This window comes from Chionomys nivalis, chromosome 6, assembly GCF_950005125.1.
Source record: "Chionomys nivalis chromosome 6, mChiNiv1.1, whole genome shotgun sequence".
NCBI lineage: Eukaryota > Metazoa > Chordata > Mammalia > Rodentia > Cricetidae > Chionomys > Chionomys nivalis.
In genome coordinates, this window is record NC_080091.1 from 30,238,937 (window position 1) to 30,259,489 (window position 20,553).

Genomic DNA, 20,553 nt, shown 5'->3' on the forward strand with positions numbered 1-20,553 from the left:
CAATGATCTAGGTTTCTCAAGCCTGCGCCATCAACCTTAAACACATGTACACACGGGCAACATGTTGGTCTGTTTGTCTGTCTATCTCAATATTAATTATAGACGAGGCTATGAATTTGACAGTGTGGCTCGTATATGAAATTTTCATAAAAGTAAAAATTAATAATCATAGGAGCAGCCAGGCCGCCTATAAGAGTTGCCTCCTCTAGCTTTCTGTAGTTACTGTTTAAACCTAATTTTCATATTGGACAAATCCTGGACTCCTCTGCATCTATAGACAGAGATCGCTTCTTAACTGGGCATGGAGGCTCACGCCTAGAATCAATCCTAGCACTTCAGAGGCAGAGGGGGCAAGAGCAGCAGTTCTAGAGCAAGCTCAGGCCAGCCTAGACTATGAGACCCAGAGAGAAAGCAGGGCAGGGTGTGAGGGCAGTGTCACCGGTGTTTGGTGTTCTGGAGGTTTTTGTTACAGTAAGGAAGATGTTATATGTTGTGACATGAGGTGCACATAAACGCATGCACTTGAAACCGAGTTTCAGAAAAGGATATTCTCACTAGTAGGTGCAATATTCCTTCTTTTCTATTCAATTTTGTTCCTGTTTTTAAAAAAGGCTCATCTTAAGACCTTCAAAACTGATGATATGGCCCACTGGTAAGCTAAGGCCATCAATTTGTAAAACACTGTATGAAATAGAATGTGCAGCCCAGAAACATACCCATGCAAACACAGCCTGCTGGCTGTTGACAAAGGAGCCAAGATAATGCCACCAAGGGAGCAGCCTTTGCATTGGGCAGTGCTAGGACAGATGCACAGCAACATGCAATCAGCCAGTAAGCAAAGACGTAGTTCTGAGACCTCACACTATTTTCAAAATTAATTCACAATGCCTCACAGACTTCAAGTCCAAGTTTAAAATTATAAAACTCCTAGAAGAAAATCCAAAAGCAAAGGGGAGGTGAGATGGGCTTTATTAACTTTAAACTTTTCTCTGTAAGGACTAGGGAGATGTATCAGTGAGGTCGTGTTTGCCAGGCCCTGTGATTTGCATCTGGAATCCCTGGGTTCCAACTGTAAGACGGAAGGTAGAGACATACCTGGAAGCTCCCAGGCCAAATAGCATGGCATGCATACCAGCAAACTATAGAGAGACACTGTCTGAAGATGGAGGGCAAAGACTGGCACCCAGGGTTGAACTCTGACTGCCACACGTGCACCAAGGTACATACATACTTGCACTCGCCACTCATGCAAAAGTAGAATAAATACATTACAATTTTTAATTTTCTCTGCAAGAACAATTAAGTTCATATTCTTATCCATTCTTCATTAGGGTAGCTTTTCTAGGAATACTGGATTTCCTTGGCATTCCTCCTCTGTGTTTTCAGCCACAGGGTTGGTATTGTAGGGTGGCCCATCCTTCTGCCCTGAAACCATCTCTCTCAGTCAAGTCTGCACTCCCAACCTTGCTCCTGCAACACACACAGTGCTGTCCCTGATGGCCCAAAGCCCACTCACCCCATCTGAGGAGCAGCATCCATTGTGGCATGTGCTATCTCCTGATTCCCTGGGTCACCACAAGGTCGCATTACATCAATAGTTCTCAGCCATCATCATGTTGCCACCAGAAAACATGAGCAATGCACGGAGACACTTACGGTTGTCACAGTAAGGATGAGTGGTACCTAGTGAACAAAGTCCAGATGTGGCCGAACATCCTACAATGCCAAGATAGCTCCCTTCCTGCTCTCCATTCTGTCAATAGTGCTGACATGGTATTTCTGTGTGTCCGTGTGAGTGGAAAAGCATTGCCCAGATAACCGGTACAGCGTTATTTCTAAGTGTATCTGTGAGGGTATTTCTAGAAGAAATCAGCGTTTGACTACAGAGACTAAATAAAGAGTATCTGTCCTCACCTCGAGAACCCTAGAAGGCAGAAAGAGGATGGAAGGAGAGACAGGACCACAGTACTGCATAGTTTAAATAAGGGCCGAGAGGGAGCACATTAGAAATGGGAAGGCACAAACAGGTAGAATGGTGAGGGATGGAAGCAGTGCGAGAACAGAAAGAGGGTCAAACTGGACAAAGGGGATGAGAAAATCACTCCGTAACTTTCTCTCTTTCAGTTTAAAAACACAAGAGAGTAGGAAGACAGATGCCCAGCAGGACGAGACAATACAGGTGCTAGAAGTAACGGACCATTCAACAAAAAGCCTAAGACCAAGTGTGAAACCCCAGAGGAGTTATTCATCAGAGATAACCCTCAAAATAAGCTCTTACAATTCAGCTGCGTTTCCCACCAGAACTATTTTATGAGCCTTTACTACTGTAGATAGCATACACGTCAGAAGCAAGATGTAGAGAAAGCAAGTTGGAACCAGGCTAGAAGAACCCTCCATTCTGGTTGACTCTCATGGCTCCAGATGGTGCTACTCAAGGCTCCTGTGCCAGGAAAAGCACCAAGAATTGAACCCAGCGGAGAACTCAACAAATTATAATACCAACCTTCCAGGCAAGATATGCCTATCACTTCAATTGTGGCATGACTATTATGGATGTAACAACCACCGCTCCCTAAGTGGATTTGGGGCTTGCTATAGATGAGAGAATCCATGCCTAATATTGTAAACCTGGTCCAGAACCCATGACTAAAGGGGTCTTAGACCTTGTGGGATGGTAACCTAAGATGGCTGCTTAGCTTAATTGGCATAGTATCTGTTTATATGCACCAGAGACATGATTGATTCTCTCAACCTTAAATGGAGAAGCCTTTGTGTGTGTGTGTGTGTGTGTGTGTGTGTGCGAGAAAGAGAGAGAGAGAGAGAGAGAGAGAGAGAGAGAGAGAGAGAACAGAGGTAAATGCAAGGACCCATGGCTGTATAAGACACTGAGAATAAAGGATAGTTGAAGCCACATTTACACCACTCCTTTGAATTTAGGGAACATTGCAGGAAAAGAGACAGAAAGACTGTGAGAGCCCAGAGGAAAGGGGAGAGAGGCTTCCAAACACCGCCTCCTAAGCATGACACAGCCCTAACAGCCATGAACTCACAGCAGCTGGGTAGAATTAGCATCGGATCCACAGAAGTTGGGCTCTCTTGCAGTCAGTACGGAGAGGGAAAAACTCCTGGGGCCCTACCGCAGGTTCTGCCTTTCTATTGGCAACCACAGATTCTAAGAGAGGGAGACATCACATCTAGCTGTACACCACTGGCAAGGCCAGGCTCTGATGGTTAGCTCCCTCCAAACTCAAGATTGTATAAATGGCCCAGATTAAACCCGTGAAACACTAAGCCGAACAGAAACATCTAAACAGGGAAAAGAGACTGATAGGGAGGAGGGAGGCTTTTAAGGGTAGGAGAAGTTAGGTGGGAAAGGAATCATGTGCCTAGGGCACAATCATGAAATTGTGAAATAACACAATGTATAAAAGGAGTGTCCATCCTCACCAAAGTGCCACATAACCCACAATATTAACGGCGAGTGGTAGTGGAGGGCAAAGCTTCTCTCTCTGCTTTAGCTTGACACCCATCATCTACCCCGGACGTCGGAGCTCCTGATTCTGGAACCCTCACACTCAGACTACCCCAGTGATCTCCTGTTCCACTCCCATCAGAACTAGGGTGATAGGTTCATGCAAGGACCCAGCTTATGCAGGAGCTGAGATTATTATTTTGAGGCGCAACTTTTTTTAAGCTGCGTGTTCTTATTGCTTCAGCTCTTATTGCTCAAGTCATGCGCTTCTTATTGCTTCCTGCCAAATCCTCCCCACTCATAACTTGATTTCCTGTGCAGACACCTCTTCTGAAATTTAAGCTCAGATACTGAAAGGTCTACCGGATATTTACTCTTAGATAAGAAGAAGGTATCGGAAATTTAATTCCCAAAGTGAATGCTTAGTGTCCTCCATCTATCCTGAGCCCAAACTGGTCTCATCTGTCATGTTCTGTTAGGCCATAACTACAAGCTATTGCCTTTGGTTTTAATGCCCAGAATCCATCTCTATGGCTCCTTCTTCTTCCCAAGAAGCTACCTGATGTGTGTACACATGCTCGCATGCATACCTAGACACATGCGTGTCTCAGACCTGTCTGCCTTATCTCAACCTTCTTCTCTCCCCAGGGAATCCTCTAGTTCCTCCCGGTTTTTGGAACATTCCTCCCCTCAGGAAAGCAGAGACAATCCCACTCTACCCTGTCTTGCCTCTGGATTCCACACACGAGCCATAGTGAGGTTAAACATAAGTAAGCCAGGGAACTGCTTTCTAGAGAACTCCAGTGTCTTCCACTGCTGTTGAGGGATGCACAGAACGTGGCTTACAAGACTCACCATGGGTGGTCTCTAGGCTTGGCTTTCTTTGAGGCCTGGAAGGGCTTGGATGCAGACACTGGTTCCCACCAGGACTCCTCCCTTCACGCTTCCCTTGCTGAGAATTTTCACTTCTCAGGCCTGAGCAAAAACGTGAAGGATGGGGCCTCTTACGACAGGTCCCTGTGCAACTGCCTTGCCATGTTTTTTTCCCCTTTATTTATTCCCGCTTTCTTTCCTCCAGTGATTCTTGGAGGGATCTGGAGTCTTCTCAGTGTCAACCAGATCCTCTCCCAGGTCCCAGTTCCGACAATATGAATCCTTGGGTCCAAACCCACTCCCACCACCATTCTTGTCCCTAGTGTGGAGTACAAACAGCTCTACCCAGCCCCTAGTCTGTGGCAGCTACCTCGGGCGACAGCCATTCTGTCTTCAGCTGCCTGTGTCCATTCCTTTCCCAGTTGCCGTACGCAATCTCACACCCATTCTGTTCTTTGTTCCCAGTGGTCCAAGTTGGCGATCTGCCTAGAAGGCCAGCACTTAGTGCTCTGTGGACTTTCCCCATGTGCCTTCTTAATGACACTTCCTTGGCTCTCCTTTATGCACCAGTGAAACTCTGTCAGCTTGGATTTCCTGAAATTAATCAAAATCTCAATCATTATACTGTGCCCTATATCACAAGTGTCAATGAGTTGGGATGGAAGGCAAGCAGATGGGTTCTGCCTGGTCCAGCTCTAGAGACCCCAGAGATATCCAGGCAATTTAAAGGCTCTGGGCAGAGGGAAGGGCCTTTTGTAGGACAGCCTTTTCCTGGCACAGGGCTTGGAGTTATGGAATCACCTAGCGGGGCTAACAACACGGAACTGAGGCAACATAGGAAAGCATAGATGTTAGGGTTATTCAGTAAGAAAGACCCAACTTGTCATGGCTTGTAAATCAGGCTCACCCGATAACCTTTCTTAGGAGCCCAAAGAAGAACTGCACTCCAGCCCCCAAGCGTGTGTACGGCTTTCTTTAGACTGTCTTGACCTTTATACCACTTGCCATTAATGTTTAACCAGAATACGGGGCTAAAATGCAAGGACGAAGAAATGCATCGGTGCCAAGCTGCAAAGATAGTAACTGCCCAAGCACCAAGTTCCCAGCTGAGCTGCCACCTTCGCCTCAGTTCGCAAAGCAGGGCAGTCTCTCACGGCAGAGTGGAGCTGCAAGGAATCCAAACTCTCAGCAAGTAAGTGTTCTATTTTGTCCGACTCTAGTTGCTGAAAAGGCGCCGTGTCCATTGTGACTCTTGGGCTCCGCGCTACTGAGTGTGTGCTGAAAGGATGGCTCTCCGGAGAATGGGGACTACTGATGACAAAATGCTTCCTCTTGCGCTGAAGCCTTGGTAAACCTTTTGGTCCTATTGTAACCTCAGAACTGGTTGCACATGTGTGTATACACACAGACTCCGCTGGAACTCACACGCAGTGGGGCCACGGTAACTTCAGCTGGCTGTTCGGTAGCAGATGAAGGAGACAAGGAGTCTCCTTCACAAGAGAATACACACTAAGGGGGCATCAGGCATTCACTCCCCTAGGCCTCCTCACCCGGGAAATGGGGGTGTTGGTGGAACCTGCCTTGCCAGGTTCCTGTGAAGATTAAACTCCCTGTTCCGAACGAGCTCATCACGCACATGGGAGATGATTTATAAAGTATGAAATCTTTCTTAACTAAACAGTGTCTGTGGTTCTCTAAGGGGCTCTCTTTTTTCAATACTTCAATTTACTAGACATTTTAATTTACATCACTGGTTACAGTTCTCCTTGAAAAGTAGAATCCTGGGAGGGAAAAGGGAGGTGGGGAGGAGGCAGAAATTTTTAATAAAAAAAATAAAATAAAATAAGAAAGAAATTTAAAAAAAAGAAAAGTAGAATCCCCCAGGAAGTGGTAGCACACACTTATAATTCCAGCACTCGGGAGACAGAAGCAGGCAGATCTCTGTGAGCTTGAGGCCAGCCTGGTCTTAAAAAAGAAAGAGAGAGAACACAGGGAGGAAGAAAGGTAGATTCCATGGAAAGAAATCATGGTCTGCATCTGTACGAGTAAAAATGAGTGTTGTGCGTTTGGCTTGTCCTGGTCTCCATCAAAAACAGAATTTATGTTAGGCTCCGTCTCCCCAGTGCACAGACTAAGGCAGAAGAGGCGAGGAAGATGGCATGCGATCTTTCTCACAGTGAATGTGATGGGATCAGAACAGCAATTACTTTCACTTCGTAGCCTGGCATGTTCTGCTCTGTCATCCAGGGAAAGATGTGCTTTGAAGCAGTTTCTGGGGTCCAGATACTATAGTGGCTTTATATGAAGTGAAGGTTCCTCGGAGTCCCTTAAGTATTAAACATGCGTATGATTTATTACTGATGGGAGAACCAAAAATGAAAAATCATCACGAATGTTCCATCTGAAAGGAAAACATCAGCATTCAAAAAGTATTTCAAAACCCTGCCGGTTAGCGTTCTTCACTGATGAAATCTTGCTGTCTTCTCTGTGGAATCCATGGCCAACTATATTTTTGAATTTATTCTCTGTTTTCAATACAAGCTCTTCTAGTTAATCACTAGAATTTTACGATACTTTGACTGCATAAAAGCTTTAGGAAGAAGTGTCACAGAATCATAAGAAGGAAGCAATAAATGTTTTTTAAGAATCAAGCTATCCCGGGCCGCGGTAGCCATCTTTCAGTAACTCGCCAAAATGACAAACACAAAGGGAAAGAGGAGGGGCACTCGCTATATGTTCTCTAGGCCCTTTAGGAAACATGGAGTTGTTCCTTTGGCCACGTACATGCGAATCTACAAGAAGGGCGATATTGTAGACATCAAGGGAATGGGCACTGTTCAAAAAGGAATGCCCCATAAATGTTACCATGGCAAAACTGGAAGAGTCTACAATGTCACCCAGCATGCTGTGGGCATCATTGTAAACAAGCAAGTTAAGGGCAAGATTCTTGCCAAGAGAATTAATGTGCGGATTGAACACATCAAGCACTCGAAGAGCAGAGACAGCTTCCTGAAGCGGGTGAAGGAGAATGACCAGAAGAAAAAGGAAGCCAAAGAGAAGGGCACCTGGGTTCAGCTGAAGCGCCAGCCTGCTCCACCCAGAGAAGCACACTTTGTGAGGACTAACGGGAAGGAGCCTGAGCTGCTGGAGCCTATTCCCTACGAATTCGTGGCCTGATGTACAAAAAGAAATAAAAGACCTGGACTGTAAAGGTTTTTTCTTAAGTTGAAGTGTGGTATCTTCTCCCTGAAAGAAAATGCTGGTTCACTGTGTCTTTCCTATTCAGATTTTACTAATTTTTTTCCTGCTAATTGATACAACTTAGTGTCCTGGAAATACATTCTTGATTAGAAAAATTAAAAAAATAAAATAAAAAAATTTAAAAAAAAAAGAATCAAGCTGTCCCATGCAGAGAGATGAGACAGGAAAGGTAGGGTTATAGGTAGGAGAGTGAGATGAGAGTAGAGAGAGTGGGAAGTGCATGGGGTGAAGCTAGAGCCCAGCTGGAAAGCCAGAAGCGCAGGACCAGATTTGAGTGAACAGTTCTGGGCTTTTAAGTTAGCACGCAGTACGGGACTGGTGCCACCAGAGCGATGAGGGCTAACCATCATCCTCAAGTGGGTCTACTCATAAACCTCAGAGGGCTCATGCTCCCAGACCTGAGACAATCCCCTCACAGAACTCTGAGCTACCTCAGAAGGGTCTCCGGCCTGGAGGACACCCCCTTGGGGGGCTGAGGAAGAAAAGGAGATTTTCAAATTTGAATAAAGTTCTTTGAGTAATCCACTCAGTAATTGTGGTGTATCAGTAAATCAAATGACATTCCGCTCCGTCAAGAGTATAATACAAAAAGAAACAGTCCAGACAGACATATGGTTATTGAAGAGAGCCCTTAAAAGCAGTGGTAAAGATGCTGAAGTGTAGCTCTTCACAGTTGATGGCTTCCACGGGGAGGGGCACTCAGTATTCTTTAAAGTGCTGGCCACTGGGCGTTTGACCATGCTCCAGTGAGTTTATGGGCAGCACAGATTGGACTTTGTGGCTTTTGGTTGTTGTTTTTCTCTTTGTTTGTGTTTTTTGGGGGAGTACAAGGTTATGAGGATGGACCAGGGGAGGATGAGAAGTGTGATTGAGGTGTACTTCAGAGTTTCCAAATAATTAATAAAAATAGTATGTTAGGAGAAAAAAGAGTATAGTACAAGTTCTAAACACATAAAAGTTTAAATACATACAAGAAACCTTAATGCAATTATAGGGAGAAATTATAAATAGGCCACCAGAATGGAAAATTCCAGCATGTCTTTACTACTTATAATTATTTCTACACCCATGAGAGATGGATTTTGGAACCCTGAGGATGCCAACACCCATTAATTCATTTTCTTTCTTCCTTTCTTTCTTTTTGGTTTGTTTTGTTGTTGATGTTGTTGTTTCAAGACAGAGTTTCTCTGAGCTTTGGAGACTGTCCTGGAACTTGTTGTGTAGACTAGGTTGGCCTGGAACTCAGAGAGATCCACCTGCCTCTGCCTCCCAGGCCTTTCTCACTCTCTTTCTCTCTCTCTCTCCTTCCCTTCCTTTCTTCCTTCCTGTCTTTCTTTTCTTTTTTTTTTTTTTTTTCCTTTTTTCCAAGACAGGATTTCTCTGTGTATTCTGACTGTCCAGGAACTCACTCTGTAGACCAGGTTGGCCTGGACCTCAGAGATATGCCTACCTGGGATTAAAGGCATACACTACCACCACTGGTTACCTATGAATTTTCAAGTCCCTTTTAAAAGCTGGTTGGCCTATTCAGCTTCTAACCTACAGGTACTCCCATCCTTGTGAGTCCTCTCTAGATTACATACGATACCTAATACAGTGTGAACAGTTGTTAATACTTGATTGTACAGAAATAATGGCAAGAAAAAAATGTATGTGTTCAGTGTAGATATAATTTTAAAACTCATTTCTGATCCATAGACAGTCAAATCCACAGCTGAAGAACCCACGAGTTTATTGGACATGTATGGAACCTTCAGTTCTCTCATATGTCCCTGACATCTAATCCCTTCACCTCAGAGCCAAGGACAAAAGAAAAGACGAGGACAGGGCTGAGGCCCCAATATCCCCTTCAAGGGCACCTTCCCAATGACCCAGTTTCAAGTAGGTTAAACCCTTAAGCTTCCACCACCTCCAAACAGCACCATTGATGGTGCAGGATGTGGCGAGGCTCAGTGACCTCTGGGGGACACCCCAGATCCAAACCACCTGTTACTCATCACACCAACAGTTTGGGTAAGGAATGCTCTATGGCTTTCTGATATAAAAGTTGATTAACTAAAGCCTTTATTATAAGAATATGAACAGAAGAAAATCCAATACTGAATTCCCAGTTATAATTCACAGCAAAAATGTTAGAAACATTCCTTTCAAAGTCAGTAGGACCAGGCTGCATGCTAAGTGCTTTTAAACCATAATGATTCCTAAATAAGTGTTTCTTATATAAGTGTTTCCTATATAAGTGTTTTCAGGCCCAGGAACATGAGTAATTTCCAATTTTAAGTGTTCTGGTTGCCATATCTTAAAAGGTAAAAAGTATATCACTACCACAATGGAGGAAAAACAGATCCTTTTAATGCAATTCAATTGTAGTTTTATACTAACATTGTGTTTCATGGGGGACATATTCACATGGCTTTGATGTAAACTAGATTGAGCATACATCTGTCCAATAGCCTTGGTTGCACTGTGTTTACATGTACGTGACCTTTGTGCATATATATAGAAGGTGCCATATGTGTGGGTACCTTCTATACATATGTGTGCTCTACATGTGTGTATTGTTGAGAGCTCCAGGGCCCGCTGGAGCATGCAGCAAAGGGAGGCCAGAAAACACTGACAGGAAAGGCATGAACCTGTTACACTCAGAGGAGGGATGACTGTCGATCTGGAAATCCACCTGAATTAATAAGCAAGATATTAAAATTTTAAAGAGAGCATAGATAAGTGGTCAAGACATAGGTTTCCTTATAAAACAGTCTCAACCCTAATTGTTTCTAATAAATAGTCTTTTCTCTGATTACCAACCACAAGGTTGTATCCCCATGCTCATGAGAATCCTGGATTCTATGTCTCACAAAGGCTTGCTTTTCTTATAATGACTTTTTTTCTTTTCTCTCTCTCTCTCTCTCTCTCTCTCTCTCTCTCTCTCTCTCTCTGTCTCTTCCTCCTTCCTTCCTTTCTCTTCTTCTTCTTCTTCTTCTTCTTCTTCTTCTTCTTCTTCTTCTTCTTCTTCTCCTCCTCCTCCTCCTCCTCCTCCTCCTCCTCCTCCTCCTCCTCCTCCTCCTCCTCCTTCTTCTTTTTTTCTTTTTGGTTTTCTGAGACAGGGTTTCTCTATGTAGTCCTGGAACTCACTCTATGGACCAGGCTGGCCTTGAACTCAGAAAGCTCCACCTGCCTCTGCTTGCCACCACCTCCTGGCCGGTTCTTATTTTTTATTCGTAGTTGCTCACCTACAGTCAGGAAGATGCCTCCAAAGCCTCCCTCTAGTTTCTAGCTCTTGTAGTTTGAAGTACTAGAAGGGGGAGGGGGGAATCAAATCTGTCCATCTTTTATGCTTAGCTGGAAAAGTAAACCATTTAAGAAGTCCTTTTGCTCGGATATCATGAAAGACATGCCCCTCGGTTTCTTTTAGACGCTGCCCCTACCCGCCAGGATGCCGCGAGGAAAGCATCCAGAGTCACGTCCTTCCAAGTGGAGCACAGTTGTCGCCGTCGCAGCGTCTACTACCCCGCCCTTTCCATTTTGGTCTGCAATGTGCACCTGTCAATTTTCCACACTCAGGGCTCTGTTTTCTCCCTTCTGGAATTTCTACTCTATTTAGCTGCCCAGGAGTCTGTTTGCACCCTGCAGACCTCATTCCACACACTGCACACGGCACCACCGTGTTTGTGAGTCTGGAGACTGCTGCCCCTCCTCCCCTCCCCGCCCCCACGCCGCCGCCATCCCCAGCCCCCACCTTGCTGCCGTCAGGAGCTTCCTTCTCAGAACTCCTCTGGCCTTTCTTAGACTTCCGCTTTTCCACTTCTATTTCAGAGCCCGAGACATGTGTTGGATTTTTATTACGGTGGCACTGAGACTGTTCGCCTGTTAGGGAAGAATTCAAGTATTTATAACCTTGGCGGTTCCTATTCAGCACCGGTTTGTTTCCATTTAATCTCACCTTCCTGTGTGTTTCTCCACAGCCCCGCAGAGTTTCTGCCGGCTTTTGTTGGCTCCGTTCCTCTTGGTTTGCTTCTGTTGTAAATGTTGACCTATCCGCTTCACTGTGGCGCAAAAAGCGCAACTCTCCCTCACAGGTGGTCAGAGCAAATTTCAGCACAGGACCTGCGGCCTGCTGGTCAGACTGCATACCTCAGGCCCTTCCCAGGCCGCCTCGGGTCTTTTCCCTTCTACTCTTTTTTTTTTTTTTTTTTTTTTTAAGAAGTCTTACATCTCTGGGTGCTCTCATTCCTGCCTGTCCAACCTCCAGTTTTCTCCCTGAGAGCTGCTCAGGGAGTTTCTACACATGAACCTGAGACAGGGTCACATTCTGCTCAAACCTCTGAGGGCCCATATGCCCTTCAAGCACGCAAGCATGGTCCCTGTGCTGTCTGGATGTCCCCGTCCTCTTCCCATCTTTGCCATCGCCGATCTTATTTTGTTGAATGAAATTTGTGGGGGGGCGGGGTTCAAAACAGGGTTTCTCTGTGTAGCTTAACTGTCCTGGAACTCACTCTGTAGACCAGGCTGACCTCAAACTCAAAGAAATTCACCTGCCTTTGCATCCCAAGTACTGGGATTAAAAACATGTGCAGCTGCCACCTCCCGGCACTGTTGACTGATATTTAAGAATAGAAACATTTTATATAATGTCAGGGTAAGCTGGGCAGTGGTGGACCATGCCTTTAATCCCAGCACTCAGGAGGCAGAGGCAGGCGGATCTCTGTGTGTTCGAGGCCAGCCTGGTCTACAGAGTTCTAGGACAGTCAATGCTATACCGAGAAACCCTGTCTTGAACCCCCTCCCCAAATAATGATGACGATATTGGGGTAATGTTTCCATACATGTATTTAAAGGAAGTTAAAATGCCTATTTCCTCAAATGTTTCAGCAAGTTCCCTGACCTCTCTGAGGTTGTTTCCCCATCATCTGGTAGAGAAAGGTGTTGTGAGGCTCAGGGAAGCCTTAAAATGCCAAGTGCTACCAGGGAAAGTTTCCATTAAACAGAGGATTTCCCTTTGCCCACGGACATCATCTCCAGACACTTGTGCCTGGGGTCACGGGCTTCTTCTTGTATGCAGCCAGTTTTTCCCAGGACCCTGCTCCAGGTAGAGCTCTGTGTCTTCCCATGGGTCTGATCTTCCTAGAGTCCAGTGTGTGTAGTCATCTTTCCTGTCCCCTTGCTCCTGGCCAGTCCTCCCTGATCAGGGACCCTTCTTCCTCATAACAATATGGGCAACAGTGAGACTGTGCTGGGGAGGCGTCAGTCTGAGGATATCATCTGTTCAACTTGGTGACTGCCTTTCCCACCCACTGGGGCTCTCTCCAATAGTCTCGGTAACCGGGGGTGGGGGGTGCTGCCAGTCTCCTGCCCGTTAAGCTAGGCTCCACTGATGATGGTACCAAGTGCTGGGGAGCTCACTCTGTGCAGATGGACCTAATCTCCTTACATCCTCCATTTTGGGCATGTCTGCCGTCTGCACGGGTAGTAGAGCTTGCGCTGAGGGTCAGGGTTCCTCAACCATGGCCGACAACCATGTGCTGGCTCCCCCTGCTACATTGCCCTCACCTCTGGTACATTCTGCTGTCCTGGAAGCCACTGCCTCTGTCCCAAAGGTGTCTGTGAAGAGATCCTGCTGGGGCCACACCACGGATGATCAGTTCTCCTTGGAGAATCCCTGATTCTGAACTGTATACAGACCCTGAACACGGTGCGTGTGTGTTATATGTGTAACTGTATATGTGTGTATATGTCAGTGTATGCATGTGCCTGCATACATGTCCATTTTATGTGTACACATGCATGAGCATAGTGACTGCATGTATACATTTGTACTGGTGTGTATACACACATGCATGCACATTTGCATGTACCCCTGTATGTGTGCTCTTTGAGCATGTGTATATATGTTCTCTGTTTATAGGTATGTGACCTTTGTGCATGTGTGGATACCTTCTATACATGAGTGTGCTCTCTCTATGTGTGTGTATTGTCTATGCATATATGTGCTCTCTGTGCCGATGGATGTGTTCGCTGTTAATATGTGTGCCCTCTATGCATGCGTGTGTCCTCTGCACACATGTGGGTATCCTGTATGCAATGTGTATGCTAATTGTGTGTGTTTGTTCTCTGTGCATGTGTCTGCTCTCTCTGGCTGTGTGTATACTTTATTGATGTGTGTGTGCAATATGTGCATGAGTGTGCCCTTTGTAAACGTGTGGGTACCCTCTATGCATATATGTGTGCTCCGCTCTCTGTGTGTGCGTATCTCTGGGTGTGTACTCTCTGAACATATGTGTGTTCTCTATGCACATATGTGTTCTCTGTGCATGTGTATCTGTAGTTCTGATAGAAACTTCTGAATGGTGATACTGTTCAGAATGACTCTTCTTCCATCTTTTCCTTATCTGTATGGCCCAGGCTCCTGTTCTAGAATAATAATAAGCCCCTTAAGTCCCACTGATTAGCAGGATGTAAGGTCTGCCTCACCCCTACACACTAAACATAAGTGTACAGAGCCCAACATAGTTTGGATGGTGATTGGTACTGTTCATTGGAGGAACTGAGTGGGATTTAGGTTTGGTGCTCTTAGTCCCTGACAATCCCTGTGTCAGGCAACATTCCAGTGGTGCCCAAGGAAGAAGAAGGGTCTGAGTCAGGCTCTCCCCTAGAATGGAGCCTAGGGTTTGAGTTGCTAGGAGTCTCCAGGAGCACTGGTCCCTAGTCTGGGACCCACATAGTGACAGGGAACCCAGGACCCACCTTTCCTGGGCCTCTCTCCAGGTCCCATTGTTCCCTCTCTGCCCTGCTGGGCTCCATCCTGTGGAGCAGGAGGAACACAGAGAGAGGAGCAGGAGAGGCTCTGGGTAAATAATGCGGAGAAAGCTGCTGATTGGCTTCGGGAGGCGGACACTTTGTCTACATAAATGGCAATCGCATCCTCTGTGCCTTTTAACTGTCACCAAGGAGAGAGAGAGAGCAAGAGAGCGAATAGAGAGGAGGCGACTCCAGCTGCCTGTGAGTACAGCCCTTTGTTTACATGGCTCAGGGTCAGACCCCAGCACCCACTTCTGCCAGACAACGACCCTGGGGCCGGACTGGGCGTCTCTGGTTGATTTTGGTCATGGTGTCTTTCTAAGGACAGAGATACTGCTGGCTGAGAAGGCTTAGGCATCTGACATCGCAGGTGGCAGGACTGCTAAGGGAACTTTCTGCTAAGGGTACCAGCCTCTGCCTGCCTATTTAGAATCATTTCTATATGAGTCCAGTGGAGAATTGGAACTTCTGGTGGTTTTTTAGCCCTTGTTATTTGAAGTATTGTAGCAAGCAAGTGAACTGGTTTTCAGGAGACTCCTATACCTGATGGATATGAAGTGAGGATGGAAAGTGGGATGGAAGTGAGGAGGCAGCTTTGGGGTCGCAGACCTGGGTGTGCTTTGCTGGTGAAGGAGAACTAACAACAGCCTCCCACAAGTTGCAGTAACCGTGCTCTTAAAGGGCTGTACATGCAATGGACGCACAGACAGTATCTGGGAGCTCTGTTGTGAATGAGCAAGGCGACCACACTGGAAGGGTGCGTCCTCCCTGCCCTCTGCATCCTCTTAGCTCCAGTTTCCAAGGCAACTTCAGCCAAGTTACCTGGGTTTTCTTCTTACTTGCCTTTTTATTTCCCCCCCCTCAAAGGCTTCCAGTTCTGCTCCTTATACACAAGTTCTTACTTGGAAACACCATGTTTCCTCTCCAAAACAGGATCAAAGCAAAAGTGACAATCTCAGGAAAGCTGGCCGCTTTTGGAACTTTCAGGGGTGCCAGAGGGAAACAGACTTCATTCAGGGTCACCCCAAGCTTGGCCACAGCCTGCAGAGTCCTGGATCAGGATATCCCAGGACAATGAAGAACTAACCAGGGAGGAGTATCTGGATGTCCGCAGAGAGAGAAGACCTTGTCCTCTGTGACAGCACCCTTTCCTCTCCCCCTGGGCACATGGTGTGTGGGCCTCCACACAGGGGCTGTGCTAATAAGATAAAGAAAATGAAATTATTCTCTAAGCCTCCACACAGCCAAAGAGAAATGTCCAGGGATCTGCTTCCATCTTTTTCCTGTTCTTGGAGCTATTGATTACCATGAAGGCTCTACCCTGAACTGTTACAAACTCATCTTAGGTCTGGTGTTAAGTTTAAGGAAGTGTCGGGGAAGCAATGCTCGCCGGCATTTTAGAACAATCCTAATCTTCTCTCCCATTGATAGGCATTTTGGCAGGAATACCCTCATGGGCACAGATGTACCTCTAAAGCAAGCAGAACAAGTTTATAAGGAAGGTTAAAATTCCACTGCCTGAGCTACATAAGGTGGGAAGGAACTGGGTTTGCCTTGCTGCTGGGCTAGGTTCATGTGTGCAAGCCCCCTTCGATCTGTGCAGGTGTAGGCAAGGCAGCTGCTGTCTTACTTCTGAAGGGGAGGTAACGTTGTCACTGTTCTGTAGAGCTCTGTGTAAATGGAGGGAACGAAGGACAACGGGGTTAGTCCAGCCCGTTCCCATGGAGATGCACCCAGGAGGATGGGCAGCATGGTGACTCAGTCCTCTTGCTGAAGCTTCTCTTCTGATCTCCAATGTGAGGGGAGAAGCAGGACCCTAGTGGCATAGGCAGAACCCCTGCAGTTTGCACTTGGGGTCAGTCCTGGCAGGAGACCTTGTTGGGGTCCACCTGTGCTTCTCAGCCTTCAGGGAGTGTGGAACGTCCAGACCAAGGGCTGACTGGGAAGAGGCTGGTTTCAGAAGGCAAGAGGACAGCGCCCTCCTGCTGGCTGTGTGACTTTGGTAATAGCAGCCGTAATAATCCTCACCTTACAGGGTTACTGGGTATTAAATAAGATACTGTGAATACCGTGCACTTAGCAGAAGGTTAAGAAATACTGACTTGTTTGGTTTCTCGGACAATAGAATGTGCCAACCAAATGTCAATGTATTCCCAGAACTGAATGTGGGAGAGCCTGAAATACAGGGTTCTTAGCAACACAGTGACAGGCCAGCAACTGTGCAATACAAGGGATAATGAGGGACCGAGAAGTCAGTGTTTACCACTGACCTCATTCGTGAGAGAAAATTGAGACTACCAGAAGCGGGTACCAAAGGGCACCAAATAGACTCACAATGCCAGGTGTCTGTGTTTGCAAAGACAATAAACCAATATGAGACAATTACCAAGAGGCAGCCACTGGAACACGGTCAGAGGAGTCTCTGGCCTATAGAAAAGGCAAGTGGCCTGTGATCTTTCACCGACGACTGATGTGACTTCAAGGTCAAAAGCAAAAAAAAGAGGGGGGGACGAATCGAGGGGAAAACACAGAGTGGGGGAGGAGCATTCCTTCTGCAAAGAACTCTTGGGGTGCTGTCAAATAAGGAGGGAGTTTTCAATGAAGATCACCTGATGCTTCTTGGGTAAATCTTTAAAAATAGCTCACGTGAGTAAAAGCAGGAAGACTTCGATGTTTTTATTTGAAATTTGGGTGGATGAGAAAGACTAATTGAGATGCAGGTTTGGATTGTTCTTATGTAGAGCTAAGCTTTCTGTGGTGTTGTTGGTTTCCTAGGAAGAATTAAGTCATAGGCAAAAGGAACCGTACAACTCACACCCGTTCCGTGCACGGCAGGAGCTCATATCCTTCCAGGACACCCTGGATGGTGTCACCTGCCCCGCGGTGCTTCAGTCACCCCACCTGACCCTTGGCAGTCCCATCCCTTACATCGGGCCCCTGCTGGTCAGTGGGGATGAACGAGAGCAAAGGAACGCTGAGGTCTCAGTTTCGGTTGTGTTGTGTTTTTGCACACCGACGTGTGGAGAAAGCAAATTGTAAAGTGCAAAAAACGCAAAAGGAAAAAAAAAGGCTGTGTCTTTGTCCCCAATAGTCTCTTTTTGCTTTTAAAGTCACAAATGCGATGAATTTTTCTAGGTTTCTCTAACTTGCATTGCACAGTATGGTGACGGAGATATGATTGGGAACAGTATTTCCCCGTGAGAACATGGCTGAAAAGCGTTAAACTCCACGCATCGTCAGACAGAGAAATGCTTAGATGCAGCACAGTGGTTATGAAGCAGGAAATGAGAAAGAAACAGTGGCCCTTGTCACTTGTGCCAAAGTGCAAGGGTAGGGCACCCTGGCAGACTTTGAGCATCTTGTGGCATCATTATAGTTCTGTGTGGGGTTGGGAGTGTGGATGTTTCACAGATTGGAAGCAGAGTTCAAAGGACTGTGACCTATATTGTCGATGCGCCTATGTTCAATTTTTACCGCAGGACCTGATGGTATTAGGAAGTGAAGCCTTATGAGGCACACTGGTCAAAAGGATACAGTCTGGAAGATGGCAAGGCCACCCTTGCAGAGGTCCTAAAGTGAGCCCCTGTTCCTTTGTCCAAGGACATTGCAAGAAGTCAGCAGTGTGAGCCCGGGAGAGGCATCTCACCAGAAAGCAGACATGATTTCAGAATCCCAGCTTCTGCAACTTTGCCAAACCACTGTTTGCGGAGTGCAAGCCACCTGGTTTGCCATGTTCTTCTGCGTAGCACAAATGGACCCAAGTGAGGGCCTGACTATGGTTACATTTCAATGAGTGCTAACCAAACCCACTAACTTCTTGCTTCCCTTTGTGATGAGCATGGTCTCTCACCAACTAAGATGCCTTGGAAGCTTCTATTCTAGGTGCCCTGAGAGGCATTTGGAATCATGACTGTCCCTGAGGCTCAGGAAATGGTTGGGCTTCAAGTTCTGATGTTCTTTTAGGTCACTTTTCTAGAGACTGTCAAGTAAGGGGCATTTGCAACAGCTGCCTGGATGCTCTGGGTTCGAGTCCAGTGGTAGCAAGAGCTCAGCTGAAACATGACCTTGCTAGCAGTCAGTCTCTCTGTGCCTCACCCTTACTTGTTAAGAATCCTGACAAAACTCTCTGCTACAGCAGAGCGTCCACCCAATATCTACTTGTTACGCTGGACCCCTGAGTGGAGTTATTGGCAGGTGACGACCTCTAGTGGGCGGTCTTTAGGTCACTGGGATCATGCCTGTGAAGGAGACTGTGGGGAGATGATTTCTTCTTCCCTCTTTGCTTCCTACATCACCAGTGGCCAGAAAAACATGTCACTCACAGAAAGACCCAAACCAGCAGAGACTTGAGCTCTACATTCTGGCTCCGTATTCCCCTGCTCTGACTTTTAGAACATCTGTGGTCAGTGCAGCCCTCTTCTCAAGACTGGGAAGAAAATGGTGACTGTAGAACAGCAGGCTTTCCATCCCATAAAGGGAAGTTTGTGAGTCGTAGGGCAGAAACGCAGTGAGATAACCTGAGAGAGTGCCAGAAGGTGAGGCACTTCTGCTCAGTGATTTTCCTTTGACTTAAAACACTAGAACACCCAACTTTGTGTCTAGTGTATTGTATAATAGGCTGTGGTCTGTGAACTTGGGAAGTGGAGGCAGGAAGATCAGAAGTACAAGGCCAACCCTGGGCTACGTAAGTGAGTCCCAATCTAGCCTGGATTGCAGAAGGTAAGGAGGAAGGAGAGGAGAGGAGAGGAGGAAAAGGTAGGGGAAGAGAGGGGAGAGGAGAAAAGAGGAGGGGAAGAGAAGGGGAGGGGAAGAGAGAGGAAGGGAAGGAAGGAAAGGAGAGGGGAGGAGAGAGGAGAGGAGAGAAAGGCATTCCCACATATCCCCCCTTCCTCTGCACAATACTTACCTGATTACTAATAAAAGTTTTGTCCTGAGTGTGGACTGTGCAGCGGGCCCTCAGCATGTGCCCTCTTTTCATCCTGCCGACGGCTCTCCTGGTGGTGCTTTCATGCCTGTTTGCCTTTGCAGGAGCTGACAGGAAACCTTAGAAAGGTTGAAGGTTGAAGGCTCCATGGTAACTAAAGAAGTACCCTTGACCTTGGGTCGCCTGACACTGGCGCATACCAAGGCTGCTCTTGAGCCAGTTTTGACTATTCCTGTGCAACACAGTCACTAGTAAAAATACTCACCCAAAGTTCCTTTAGAAACATGCCACTTCGCCAGCATCTTAGGAGTTGAAAAAGACTCAGGGGACGTGGCGTTTCGTTGCTGTTGTGAGGTGAAGCGTCAGATAGTCATTCTTCAGATTGTTAGAGATTTCTCGTGGCTAGACACTTTGTTATGGTCTTGGGTAGAAGTGTGGAAAATGTGAAACGCTAGGCAAGACGCACGGGTGCTCGGAACTCTGCTGCCCTTCCCTGAACACACAGGAGCTCGCTCCTTGGAGTACACCGTGGTAGGACGTGAGCTTCAGGTTTGCTGCCAAAATTCTTCACAAAGGTCCCATGGAAGCAGAATTCCTATGCTATCCCCGACAGCTTGTAAGAATGTCAGCAGGGGCTGGATGGAGCTCTGAAAAAATGCCTGTGGCAGAGAACTCCAGTAAGTGAAGATGCAGAGAGTAGAGACTCTATAGGCTGGGCATGGTGAAAATTACCCAAATTGAAGGGCCAGATGAGGCTGTGGTTGTGGGCCTTACTTCAGTAGCTATGACTCTCTCTCTACCAAAGATGTGGTGACCTGGTGTTGGAAGTTGTCACAAAAGCAGGGTAGGATCCAATATAGAATAGAACAGAAATAAAATATTTAGAAGGCCAAACCGATTTATTTATTTATTCGTTCATTCATTCATTCTCAGTTACCAAAGGGCAGTGGTAGAACGGCAAATTACAACCATAATAATAACTTCTTAAGGGAGGGTTGACTGGGGGGCCCTGCGAGAGTTCAGGGGGAGTTCATATATCCCTGACGCCCATGGGTATGGAGTTGTGTTGACTGTCACTGATACAATAAAACATCCAGGGAGGTGGCCGGCTCACCACACATGCACCAACGATGACAGGGGCTCCATGCAAACGCCATGCGGTGCAGCTGCTGCCGAGACAGATCAGGTTGTGTCAACAGAAAGTCTTTCAGGGGTCTGGAGAAGCCTA

The 20,553-nt window shown here is 46.6% G+C and overlaps 2 protein-coding genes across 4 annotated transcripts in view; both read left to right on the top strand.

Moving 5' to 3' along the window:
* The first annotated feature begins 7,012 nt into the window (after positions 1 to 7,012).
* LOC130876220 (60S ribosomal protein L21-like) lies at positions 7,013 to 7,522 on the top strand. The gene has a single exon (XM_057772688.1). It carries the CDS (start codon positions 7,040 to 7,042, stop codon positions 7,520 to 7,522), a length of 483 nt encoding a protein of 160 aa, XP_057628671.1. The 5' UTR covers positions 7,013 to 7,039.
* A 5,692-nt stretch (positions 7,523 to 13,214) lies between these two features.
* Positions 13,215 to 20,553, top strand: part of Ddc (dopa decarboxylase) — an 81,846-nt gene continuing 74,507 nt past the window's right edge. Inside the window, exon 1 of one of the 3 annotated variants that reach the window (XM_057772058.1) lies at positions 13,215 to 13,295. In XM_057772058.1, the coding sequence (XP_057628041.1) occupies positions 13,238 to 13,295 (58 nt within the window). In that variant the 5' untranslated portion in view covers positions 13,215 to 13,237. Of the gene's footprint in view, positions 13,296 to 14,491; positions 14,603 to 19,036; positions 19,086 to 20,553 lie in introns of those variants that run through there. The other 2 variants (XM_057772057.1, XM_057772059.1) reach the window with 2 other exon arrangements.